Here is a 13,863-nt window from a genome sequence, read left to right as displayed (position 1 = left end):
ATACATCAGGTAGAGGTTGGACATCGGAGTACATCAGGTTGAGGTTGGACATCGGAGTACATCAGGTTGAGGTTGGACATCGGACTACATCAGTCTGAAGAAGAAAATCGGAATCCATCAGGTTGAGGATGGGCATATGAATACATCAGATGGCGGATGAACATATGAATCCGTCAGGCTGAGGATGAACCTCGAAATCCATGAGGTTAAAGATGAATATAGGAATCCATCAGGTGGAGGACTTACATCGTAATACATCAGGTGGAGGATGAACATCGGAATACATCACTCTGATGATGAACATTGGAATACATCAGGTGGAGGATGAACATTGGAATCCATCAGATGGAGGATGAACATTGAAATACATCAGGTGGAGGATGGACCTCGGAATACATCAGAATGAAGATGAACATTAGAATACATCAGTTTGGGGATGAACATCGGAATCAATCACACTAAGGATGTACATCAGAATCCATCAGTCTGAGGATGAACATCGGTATCAAGCAGTCTGAGTATGAACATCGGAATCCATCAGGTGAAGGATGGACATATGAATACATAAGGTGGAGGATGAACATATAAATCGTCAGGCTGAGGATGAACCTCAAAATTCATGAGGTTAAGGATGAATATCGGAGTCCATCAGTTGGAGGACTAGCATCGTAATCCTTTAGGTGGAGGATGAACACCTGAATACAACAGGTGGAGGATAAAAATCGTAATACCTGAGGTGGAGGATGAACATCGGAATACATCAGTCTGACGATGAAGATCCGAATCCGTCAGACTGAGGATGAACATCGAAATCTATTAGGTTAAAGATTAATATCGGAATCCATCACTCTGAGGATGAACACCGAAATACATCACGTGGAGGATGAACATCGGAATCCATCAGGTGGAGGATGAACATTGAAATTCATCAGATGAAGGATGAACATTGTAATACATCAGGTGGAGGATGAACATCGGAATTGATCATAAGGAGGATGAACCTTAAAATCCATTAGGTTAAGGATTGATATCGGAATGCATCAGGTGGAGGATGAACATCGTAATACATCAGGTGGAGGAGGAACATCTGAATCTGTCAGGCTGAGGATGAACATCGGAATCCATCAGGTGGAGAATGAACATCGGCATCCATCAGACTGATGATGGACAGCGGAATACATCAGGCTAAAAATGAACATCGGAATCCATCAAACTTAGAATGAACATCGGAATACATCAAGCTGATGATGAATAGCAAAATCCATTAGGTTAAAGGGTTAACATAGGAATCCATCAGGTGGAGTATGAACATCGGATAACATCAGGTGAATGAAGAACATTGGAATACATCAGATTAAGGATTGACATCGGAGTTCATCATTCGTAGGAATCTGTCAGTCTGAGTATGAACATCGGAATCCATCAGGTTGAGGATGGACATATGAATACATAAGGTGGAGGATGAACATATGAACCGTCAGGCTGAGGATGTACATCAGAATTCATCAGGTGGAGGACTAACATCGTAATACATCAGGTGGAGGATGAAGATCGAAATACATCAGATGGAGGATGAACATCGGAACACATCAGTGTCAGGATGAACATCGGTATACATCAGGTTGAGGGTGAACATTTAAATCCATCAGACTAAGGATGAACATCAGAAAACATCAGGTTGAGGATGAACATCGGAATCCAACCATCTGAGGATGAACTTCGGAATACATCAGGTGGAAGATGAACATCGGAATACATCAGGTAGAGGATGAACATCGGAATACATCAGGTGGAGGAAGAACTTCGGAATCCATCAGTGCGAGGATGAACATCGGGATACACTAGGTGGAGGATGAATATCGGAATCCATCAGGTGGAGGATGAAGATCGGAATACATCAGATGGAGAATTGACATCGAAATACATCAGGTGGGGGATGGACATCGGAATACATTAGGTGGAGGATGAATATAGGAATCCATCAGGTGGAGGATGAAGATCGGAATACATCAGATGGAGAATTGACATCGAAATACATCAGGTGGAGGATGAACATCGGAATATATCAGTTGGAGGATGAACATCGGATTCCATCAGGTGGAGGATGAACATCGGAGTCCCTCAGGTGGAGGTTGAAGTTCGGAATCCATCAGACTGAGGAAGTACATCGGAATCCATTAGGCTTAAAATGGACATCGGAATACATCACTCTGAGAGTGAACATTTAAATACATCATTTTGTGGATGAACATCGGAATAAATCAGTTGGAAAATGAAGATCAGAATCCATCAGTGTCAGGATGAACATCGGAATCAATCAGTCTCAGGATGAACATCGGAATACATCAGACTTACCAGGTGTAGAAAATATCTTGGCGCCCTAATCAGGTGTAAAATGTCTTGGCGCCCTTATCAAGTGTAAAAAAATGTTTTGTTGCCTTTATCAAGTGTAAAAAGTGTGTTGGCGTCCTTATTAAGTGTAAAAAATGTCTTGGCGTCCTTATGAGAAGTATAAAATGTCTTGGCTCCCTTACCTAGTGTAAGAAATGTCTTTGCACCCTTACCAGGTGTAAAAAATGCCTTGGCGCCCTTACCAGGTGTTAAAAATGTCTTGGCGCCCTCACAGGTGTAAAACACGTCTTGGCGCCCTTACCAAGTTTTAAAAAAATGTCTTGGCGCCCTATCAGGTGTAAAAAATGTCTTGGCGCCCTCACCAGGTGTAAAATATGTCTTTGCGCCCTTACCAGGTGTTAAAAATGTCTTGGCGCCCTTACAGGTGTAAAACACGTCTTGGCGCCCTTACCAAGTTTAAAAAAATGAATGAAAAAATGCTATTGCATATATAAATAATAAAATTCCAAACATAATTTGCATCAGTAGAATTATGTTTTGCATAAATGATTAATCAAAACCGATATTTATATTCATTCGTTTAACAGAAAATGCTGATAATTTAATTGTTTTTTATACTTAAGGGTTCGGTGAATTTCAAGTTCGGAGTAGTTTATGCCGAAGAGGGACAAGCCTGTGACGACGAATTCTACAGTAATGGTAGGTCTTCTGTCATCAACAGTTTTAGCAATACCGAGTATGTCCTCACGTCTTTTGTCAGTGTCGTGTTACATACAAAATTAATCTGTCTTTCTGTTTGTTGTAGAGCAGGGAAATGCGGCCTTTGAGAAATTTCTTAGACTCCTCGGAGAAAGAGTAAAATTAAAAGGATGGGGGAAGTTCAAGGCAGGACTGGATGTTAAATGTAAGGAGATGGTAATAATATAACTGATATGTTACTGCTATCAATAACGTTTTAAAAGTTTGAGGGAAGTGACAGTTGACCATATTTCTAACACACGTATTTGACCTCTGTACCTATGCTATATCTGGCACAGAGATATGCAAACAGGTACATAATGTGTTAGATATTGATGATAATGTATGTTTACTATGTAATTCCGTTGAGCGTCCTTTGCGATGATTGTTATGCACATAATAGGGTCACAATTATAAAAACTGAGATCGCTTGATAGAATACTTTATCTTAACAGTCTAGCAATTGTCATATCGGATACGCGCAGGCTATATTTGTTGAACATTGCATTTTCCACATTTCTAGTCCATCATGCAACGGCAGTTTTTCTCAATTGATGTATATGTACTGCCAATGTCTCTAGAGTCTTTGGATTATCTAAACTTATTGTCCTGCAGTTTTATATCTAGTGAGTGGAAACATATTTGTTTTGTTTTTACTGTCAATATTGTCATATCTTCACATGTCTATATATATAATACAAGTACAAGTGTGTAACACAATTCAGCGCAAGTTTTCACCATATGGTAAATGATATCGAGTTTCGTTTATGTCGGTAGTAATAAGTTCTGAAAGCGTCATGCATTTTTTTTCCCATTAAAGACATCATCAGTATTAACCTTTGCTGTCTTGCTTTCCAACCTGTGTGTACATCATTATAAACCTTTGCTGTCTTGCTGTCCAACCTGTGTGTACATCAGTATAAACCTGTGTGTCTTGCTCTCTAACCTGTGTGTACATCAGTATAAACCTTTGCTGACCAACCTGTGTGTACATCAGTATAAACCTTTGCTGTCTTGCTTTCCAACCTGCCTGTACATCAATATAAACATTTGCTGTCCAACCTGTGTGTACATCAGTATAAACCTTTGCTGTCTTGCTGTCCAACCTGTGTGTACATTAGTATAAACCTTTGCTGTTTTGCTGTCCAACCTGTGTGTACATCAGTATAAACCTTTGCTGTCCAACATGTTCGTACATCAGTATGAACCTTTCCTGTCTTGCTGTCCAACCTGTGTGTACATCAGTATAAACATTTGCTGTCTTGCTGCCCTACCTGTGTGTACATCAGTATAAACATTTGCTGTCCAACCTGTGTGTACATCAGTATAAACCTTTGCTGACCAACCTGTGTGCACATCAGTATAAACCTTTCCTGTCTTGCTGTCCAACCTGTGTGTACATCAGTATAAACCTTTGCAGTCTTGCTGTCCAACCTGCGTGTACATCAGTATAAACCTTTGCAGTCTTGCTGTCCAACCTGTGTGTACATCAGTATAAATCTTTGCTGTCTTGCTGTCCAACCTGCGTGCACATCAATATAAACCTTTGCTGTCAAACTTGTGTGCACATCAGTATAAACCTTTCCTGTCTTGCTGCCCAACCTGTGTGTACATCAATATAAACCTTTGCTGTCCAACTTGTGTGCACATCAGTATAAACCTTTCCTGTCTTGTTGTCCAACCTGCGTGTACATCAGTATAAACCTTTGCTGTTTTGCTGTCCATTCTGTGTGTACATCAGTATAAACCTTTGCTGTCTTGCTGTCCAACCTGTGTGTACATCAGTATACACCTTTGCTGTTTTACTGTCCATTCTGTGTGTACATCAGTATAAACCTTTGCTGTCTTGCTGTCCAACCTGTGTGTACATCAGTATAAACCTTTGCTGTTTTGCTGTCCATTCTGTGTGTACATCAGTATAAACCTTTGCTGTCTTGCTGTCCAAGCTGTGTGTACGTCAGTATAAGCCTTTGCTGTCTTGCTGTCTAACCTGCGTGTACATCAGCATAAACATTTGCTGTTTTGCTGTCCAACCTGTGTGTACGTCAGTATAAACCTTTGCTGTCCAACCTGCGTGTACATTAGTATAAACCTTTGCTGTTTTGCTGTCCAACCTGCGTGTACATCAGTATAAACTTTTGCGGTCTTGCTGTCCAGCCTGTGTGTACATCAGTATAAACCTTTGCTGTCCAACCTGTGTGTATTTGTTTACGTTCCTCGACTTGTCCGTAGACATGCTGATGTCGCAAAATTACATAATTCATATAGTGACAAGTAATTATTTGTGTTTAATAGCTGATTCCACAGGAGACGAATCTGTATATACCGTGTATGAGGGCCATGAAATCATGTTTCACGCATCCACACTACTACCACATTCCAAGGAGAACAAACAGCAGGCAAGTTTATCATATTTTTTAATGTTTTCCGTCTTCAGAACCATCATAAAGAGAGACGATGTATTTAACGACATGCCATTGTGTACGATGTATTAGACAAAAAATCCCTAGTGCACGATGTATTAGACAAAATATCCCTAGTGTACGATGTATTAGACAAAATATCCCTAGTGTACGATGTATTAGACAAAATAATCCCTAGTATACGATGTATTAGACAAAATATCCCTAGTGTACGATGTATCAAAGGATTAACCTTAGTGTGCGATGTATTTAACAAAATAATCCCTAGTGTACGATGTATTAGACAAAATAATTCCTAGTGTACGATGTATCAAAGGATAAACCCTAGTGTACGATGTATCAAAGGATTAACCTTAGTGTGCGATGTATTTAACAAAATAATCCCTAGTGTACGATGTATTAGACAAAATAATCCCTAGTGTACGATGTATCAAAGGATAAACCCTAGTGTACGATGTATCAAAGGATAAACCCTAGTGTACGATGTATCAAAGGATTAACCTTAGTGTGCGATGTATTTAACAAAATAATCCCTAGTGTACGATGTATTAGACAAAATAATCCCTAGTGTACGATGTATCAAAGGATAAACCCTAGTGTACGATGTATCAAAGGATAAACCCTAGTGTACGATGTATCAAAGGATTAACCTTAGTGTGCGATGTATTTAACAAAATAATCCCTAGTGTACGATGTATTAGACAAAATATCCCTAGTGTACGATGTATTTAACAAAATAATCCCTAGTATACGATGTATTAGACAAAATATCCCTAGTGTACGATGTATCAAAGGATAAACCCTAGTGTGCGATGTATTTAACAAAATAATCCCTAGTGTACGATGTATTAGACAAAATATCCCTAGTGTACGATGTATTAGACAAAATATCCCTAGTGTACGATGTATTAGACAAAATAATCCCTAGTGTACGATGTATCAAAGGATAAACCCTAGTGTACGATGTATCAAAGGATTAACCTTAGTGTGCGATGTATTTAACAAAATAATCCCTAGTGTACGATGTATTAGACAAAATATCCCTAGTGTACGATGTATCAAAGGATAAACCCTAGTGTGCGATGTATTTAACAAAATAATCCCTAGTGTACGATGTATTAGACAAAATATCCCTAGTGTACGATGTATCGAAGGATAAACCCTAGTGTACGATGTATCAAAGGATAAACCCTAGTGTACGATGTATCAAAGGATTAACCTTAGTGTGCGATGTATTTAACAAAATAATCCCTAGTGTACGATGTATTAGACAAAATATCCCTAGTGTACGATGTATTAGACAAAATATCCCTAGTGTACGATGTATTAGACAAAATAATCCCTAGTGTACGATGTATCAAAGGATAAACCCTAGTGTACGATGTATCAAAGGATTAACCTTAGTGTGCGATGTATTTAACAAAATAATCCCTAGTGTACGATGTATTAGACAAAATATCCCTAGTGTACGATGTATCAAAGGATAAACCCTAGTGTGCGATGTATTTAACAAAATAATCCCTAGTGTACGATGTATTAGACAAAATATCCCTAGTGTACGATGTATCGAAGGATAAACCCTAGTGTACGATGTATCAAAGGATAAACCCTAGTGTACGATGTATCAAAGGATTAACCTTAGTGTGCGATGTATAAAACGACATACCCTAATGTACATCTTCTTAACCGAATCTTTACAAAACCCCACTCGTTCTTACAGTGCATTGTTACCATCTTGCGTATTTCTTCTATAATCTTTTTTCCATCCCGTCAAAATGAAGATTGGTTTTCTAGATGATATTTAATGTCCTTGTTTCTATTATAGGTGGAAAGGAAGCGCCACATTGGAAACGATATTGTAAATATTATATTTTATGAATGTGAAACCTCTTCATCTGCAAGTTTCAAACCATCCATGATGAAAACTCGCTTCACACGTATCCTTTCTCCTGCTCAAATGCGTAACGTTAATCTCATGACAGGATATATTTCGATCCCATCTATTATATTCTAATGATGCCAAGCATGTTATATCTGTTTATCTCTTCGTTATTTTATACAAACAAAGAAAGATTGCTCTCTTGGTGTGCATACATTCATGTTTTCCGTTGGTCGTTTAATTGATCTGGTTGCATATAGGCTACATTGAATTTATGATCCAGGTGTGTACATATAGACAGATTTCTTTTTTGTTACTTGTAAGATGTACTGATGTGTATACGTTGAAGCTGTTTTCCACCAGTCATACAATTGATTTAGATGAGTACATGCATGCTGATTTTCATCATTTGTAAGATTTACTTAGTCCTCAGAATTACTTTAGCATATGTTGTATTTAAACGATAGAAATCATTGTAATTCTTTATATCTTAGTTTGTTTTTCATAACACACGATTATCTGACGAGAAAGATGTGCATGTCATGTTTTTTACATTTAGCGTTGTTGTTTTATTTTTACCGCTTTTTTAAAGTATAAGATCGATTTTTAGCAAATTTGACCAGTATTGCAATTAGTGAAGAAGAAGTATATTCTGGTTAATTAGAATCTGGTAATGTGTTTTGATCCCTATCGAGCAAAAACATGTAGCTATAGAAATGACACGGTTATCCACTGATATCGATAAATTTGCATCGAGTAAAGAATTTGCTCTTTCGTATCCTTACCAAGCTCTCGTATACTATAATTTTAGGTGACCGACAAGCGTATGGACCTTCTTCTGCTACAGGAAGATAGTCATAGTTTTGTTTTGAATGAATTTGCCTTAACTCTCCCACCAGACATCTTTGCTTTAGTGACCTACATTAAAGAGGATGATACCTATCGGTAAGTTGTATCTAGCAAGTGATAGTATATTAGCGTAAACACGTTTTTCCTATGGGTGAGTATTGATTTCTTATCTGAGAACTGCTTAAGCTTGCTGCCTGGCTTCTTCCGACGTTTTATATTTCGTCGGAAGAAGCAGTAAACACAACCCTTTACCATGTCCTCAAAGAGTCTTTAAGAACATTGTATTCCAAGAAATGAAAACAAAAGTTTTCCAAAAAAGGGGTTAAGACATAAATGTCCATACAACATCAAATATATACTTGCACAAGAATATTAACGTTCACTGCAACCGTATCATACTGCATACATCAGCTCGTTCGCTGAAAGGCCGTAATAGTGGATGTAAAACTTGTTAACAAGAATTAAACACTGCACTCCACCGTTTAAATCTTGTTACATCAAAATCAAATGTAACATAGATTCAAAACTCCATCACTTAATAAGGTTTACAAACCGCATTATATTATAACACAGATAAAACATCTCGTCATAAGATAACAAATAGCAAAGTTTAGAAAGCGTATTCCACAAAAAATGTTAATTAGCAATTTAGTTAATATTTAAATCACAAAACACAAAATACTTTCATTTGTTCAGTTTGAAATCAAATGGTTTACATTATAAACATAATCGGCAGGGCTTAATGTATGAACCGAGTTTTTCCCTAGCAATGATCACTCTGTGAACAGGAGGCCTAATGTACAATATTTACATATAAAGAAATACACTGAAAGTTTACATTCACACTGTTAACATATCACGTATTTAAAAAACGAATATGAATGCTTAGTTGTTAAAACCCAGAGTAGACATGAATACACTTACCATATTTGGATGTCGCGTCTACCTACACGGCCCCTTGTAGTTCAATCTGATTTAGTTGACATTCAAACCTTCCTTCAAACAAAATTCTTTATAATATATGGTCACAAACTCGTATTGTTGTTGTTTGTACGTTCACAAGAAATCATTTGGCATGGAATATACCATTCATGTCGAGTAACGTTACTCAGGCATTAACATTTGGATAGCTTCCGACCGAGTGTTGTAGAGTGATGCAGTGGACCGAATCACCACTCGCTTCACAACAGATAAAATGCCAGAACGTTTCACTTACATTCCAGAATATAAAACCTTGGTAGGTTTGTTTATGATCTTGTACTCTAATCACTGAAAATGTTTTTTTTTTCCGAAACAAATAATGTAGTGGAACATAACCCGAAACTTTATTGACGGAAAGAAGTACGAGTCAATTCATGGTTCTGTATTCAAATTTATGGAAATGATTCGCCGTTCCAAAATCGTTTTATCTCTTTACCTTAATTATGAACACATAAATAATACAAAAGTTCATCATAAATATTGATCGAAGTAGAAGCTGCATTGTAAATGTTTTTGCATTTATACGCATTGAAACAAAAGATATAACTTTAAATACCTTGTAAAGTTGCCTGTGTTATAACACAAATGTCTCCAAACTCCCTTGTGTACATGGCAACATGCTGGCAGCAGGTAAACAAGCGGTTATATACTGGATTTCTATGCATTTATCTGTTTTAGGGTTAGGGATTGCCTATCAAGTCGTTATTCTTTTGACATAAGCTTCGATTAGCACAATGTAATTTTATGTAAAGGCAGGTATTCAAACTAAAAGATGGATTGTTGTTAACTTGCCTTATTTTGGATAATTTCAGCTTACACGTCTACTCCGAGGAGTCTGTGCCATTATTCGGACCTCCATTGCCATCACCACCGGTGTTTTATGACCATCAAGAATTCAGAGATTTTCTTCTCGTTAAGTGTTAGTATATATAATATCAATTAATTTATTGTAGATACACACAGTCGTCTTCTCATCGTAACTGGATAATACAAAATAGTTATATATTTTTTTTATATTCTTACGACCGACATGAAAAAGTAAGTTGGCGCTGATGTGAAACCTTGTGTAAACATATACGTCAATATTAGATTGGCGATTATTTATTAACACATAAATGATACAGAAGAGGATTACTTATCAAAACATAGAAAAAACAAACAAACAAACAAACAAACAAAATTTGTTCTTATATTCACTCTTGTTCATCGGTCGTATTTCACAGACTCTTGTTTATCTACAACAGACGACGCATGCAAGCAGAAAATTCACGCGTTCTACTGCAGCCTTGCGAAGATATCACATGCATGCTTATTTACCGACACGTAGATAAATATTGGCGCTGATTAACCCACAAGTCGGTAGGCACATTAATTACCACAGATAACGGATGAGCGCTTATTTACCATCACGTACATAACATAAAAACATTTATTTTCATAAGGCTTCAATCTGGTGCTTATCTATTTATATGTAAATTAAACAAGGGGACATATTTAACTATATTTAACTATATTTAAGCTATACATGGTTGATTATCCACCTATACGTGGATAACTAAGGTGTTACCTATACAAAATCTTCTGAAAATACACATAACGCTTATTTACCTATATGTAGAAAATTCATTGGAATTGACTGCATGAAGGTAATACAAGCGCGGATATTTACCTTCACATGCATGTAGATAAACTTTACTTATACATAGATAGATAACTCTTAGATGCTTGAATAGCACATCGGTACTTAACAACTTGCATATAGATATCATATTGGTATTTATGTTACCTACAACAGGAGAGCAAATCAGCGGTAATTTGCATACAATTATTCGCGAATGAGGCCATTTACTTCCTGCAGCTTGTCTCGCTGTACATTGAGAGGACATTGGTGGTTATTACATTTACCCGTATACAAACTAACCAAATCAAACACTAAATTCTAATGTACTGTGGTTTTCATCTATCTATGTATTTATTTATAGCTATTTCATATTTTAGTAATCAACGGAGAAAAAGCAGCTGTGAATAATCCACTTTTTGCTCAGAAGAGGGAAAGAACTATCGAGATGTTGTTAAAAAATATCTACCAAGATTTCATGACGGAGTGTAACAAGGTAAAACACTGTATCTACTATGATTCCTTGACGGCGTATAACAAGGTAAAACACTGTATCTACTAAGATTCCTTGACGGCGTATAACAAGGTAAAACACTGTATCTACTAAGATTCCTTGACGGCGTATAACAAGGTAAAACACTGTATCTACTAAGATTCCTTGACGGCGTATATCAAGGTAAAACACTGTATCTACTAAGATTCCTTGACGGCGTATAATAAGGTAAAACACTGTATCTACTAAGATTCCTTGACGGCGTATAACAAGGTAAAACACTGTATCTACTAAGATTCCTTGACGGCGTATAACAAGGTAAAACACTGTATCTACTAAGATTCCTTGACGGCGTATAACAAGGTAAAACACTGTATCTACTAAGATTCCTTGACGGCGTATAACAAGGTAAAACACTGTATCTACTAAGATTCCTTGACGGCGTATAATAAGGTAAAACACTGTATCTACTAAGATTCCTTGACGGCGTATAACGAGGTAAAACACTGTATCTACTAAGATTCCTTGACGGCGTATAACGAGGTAAAACACTCTATCTACTAAGATTCCTTGACAGCGTATAACAAGGTAAAACACTCTATCTACTATGATTCCTTGGCGGCGTATAACAAGGTAAAACACTGTATCTACTAAGATTCCTTGACATCGTATAACAAGGTAAAACACTGTATCTACTAAGATTCCTTGACGGCGTATAACAAGGTAAAACGCTGTATCTACTAAGATTCCTTGACGGCGTATAACAAGGTAAAACACTTTATCACATACTTGTGTAGACTTACTATATAAATACAACAATTTTCTGTGCATATTTTCTGTCGACTTGTATCGCACAAGTGTGATGCAAGGTGTTGTATCGCCACAGTAGCCGGAACTACTTTTTTATGAATGAACAGAGACTTGCGCGCGACGAATACCTGCACGTGCTATGATCATGACGTCAATGTCGCGACTACACTACAGTGTATCTGTGGAGAATTTGTACATTTGGGAAAAATAATATTATAGAATGTAATTAATAAATGGTGTGTTTGCTTATTTATTTACTATAATTATATTGAAATAGTCTATATGAACATTTGCTGTCGCTAAACGGCAGTAGTTTTAGTTGCAGTATGCGTTAAAAATCAAATAATTGATTTGGATGTAAGGAGAATTTTGTCCTGTCCGTCGAACTCAACTGGTTGAAAAAAAACCAAAACTATGCCGTGGCTACTAAAGCTGTAATTTTATTTCAAATAAATAGAAATTTTAGAATGATAAAAGTATGTGATGAAATAAAAAAAACATCCTTGTGTATTGATCTGACGAGTCGGATCGCCCTCGTTTGTTGCGTGGAGGGAAATATCACTCGTGTGCGAATCGCCCTTGTTTGTTGCGTGGAGGGAAATATCACTCGTGAGCCCCCAGATCTCTCCTTGGATATATAAACTGTCTGTCAAGTATAACAACATGTTAGCTGATGGAGATTTCAGGCCCCCAGAACTCTCCGTGGATATATATATATACTGTCTGTCATGGAGAACATCATGTAAACTGCTGTAGATTTTCAGCCTGCGGATCTCTCCGTGGATATACATATTCTCAGTCGTTGATCAAAACATGGAGATTTTCGGCACCCAGATCTCTCCGTGGATATACATACTGTCTGTCATAGATAACAACTTGTAAAACTGCTATAGATTTCCAGCCCCCAGATCTCTCCGTGGGTTAAGTTACCATCTGTCATAGATAACAACATGTAAACTGCTGTAGAATTCCAGCCCCCAGATCTCTCCGTGGGTTAAGTTACCGTCTGTCATAGATAACAGCATGTAAACTGCTGGAGATTTCCAGCCCCAGATCTCTCCGTGGGTTAAGTTACCGTCTGTCATAGATAACAACTTGTAAAACTAATGGAGATTCCCAGCCCCCGGATCTCTCCTTGGATATATATATTCTCAGTCGTTGATCAAAACATGGAGATTTCCGGCCGCCAGATCTCTCCGTGGATATACATACTGTCTGTCATAGATAACAACTTGTAAAACTGATGGAGATTTCTGGCACCCAGATCTCTCCGTTGATATATATTTTCTCAGTAGTTGATCAAAACATGGAGATTTCCGGCCGCCAGATCTCTCCGTGGGTTAAGTTACTGTCTGTCATAGATAACAACATGTAAACTGCTGGAGATTTCCAGCCGCCAGATCTCTCCGTGGGTTAAGTTACTGTCTGTCATAGATAACAACATGTAAACTGCTGGAGATTTCCAGCCCCCAGATCTCTCCGTGAACTGGTAAGAGTGATCTCCCCTGGTATGGCGGTGTTTTCATTTCATCTTGATTCCGAGGAGTTTTTCTCCAGAATCTGTTGTTAGCAGTAAGACTTTTGACTTCTGGTGACCCTCGAGTGGGATGTGAAACTGTCTGGTATTCTGAATTTTGTAAGATTGGCTTTGAAAATGTGACTTTAGAACCACTCAACATTCATCGCTTCATGTTGCTATTTATATATATATATATATATA

The 13,863-nt window shown here is 37.4% G+C and overlaps 1 protein-coding gene across 1 annotated transcript in view; it reads left to right on the top strand.

Annotated features, from left to right (window-relative positions):
* The window catches only part of LOC132556926 (GTPase-activating Rap/Ran-GAP domain-like protein 3), a 148,591-nt gene that overhangs the window by 70,953 nt on the left and 63,775 nt on the right, over window positions 1-13,863 (top strand). The window contains exons 8-14 of the mRNA XM_060221381.1: window positions 2,976-3,051; window positions 3,158-3,256; window positions 5,386-5,489; window positions 7,339-7,450; window positions 8,292-8,337; window positions 10,035-10,141; window positions 11,221-11,336. Coding sequence (XP_060077364.1) covers window positions 2,976-3,051; window positions 3,158-3,256; window positions 5,386-5,489; window positions 7,339-7,450; window positions 8,292-8,337; window positions 10,035-10,141; window positions 11,221-11,336 — 660 coding nt within the window. The remainder of the gene's footprint in view (window positions 1-2,975; window positions 3,052-3,157; window positions 3,257-5,385; window positions 5,490-7,338; window positions 7,451-8,291; window positions 8,338-10,034; window positions 10,142-11,220; window positions 11,337-13,863) is intronic.

The sequence above is a fragment of the Ylistrum balloti genome, unplaced genomic scaffold (assembly GCF_031769215.1).
Source record: "Ylistrum balloti isolate Yb309-2 unplaced genomic scaffold, AGI_CSIRO_Ybal_v1 Utg370608, whole genome shotgun sequence".
NCBI lineage: Eukaryota > Metazoa > Mollusca > Bivalvia > Pectinida > Pectinidae > Ylistrum > Ylistrum balloti.
This window is presented reverse-complemented; position numbering and strand designations above follow the sequence as displayed.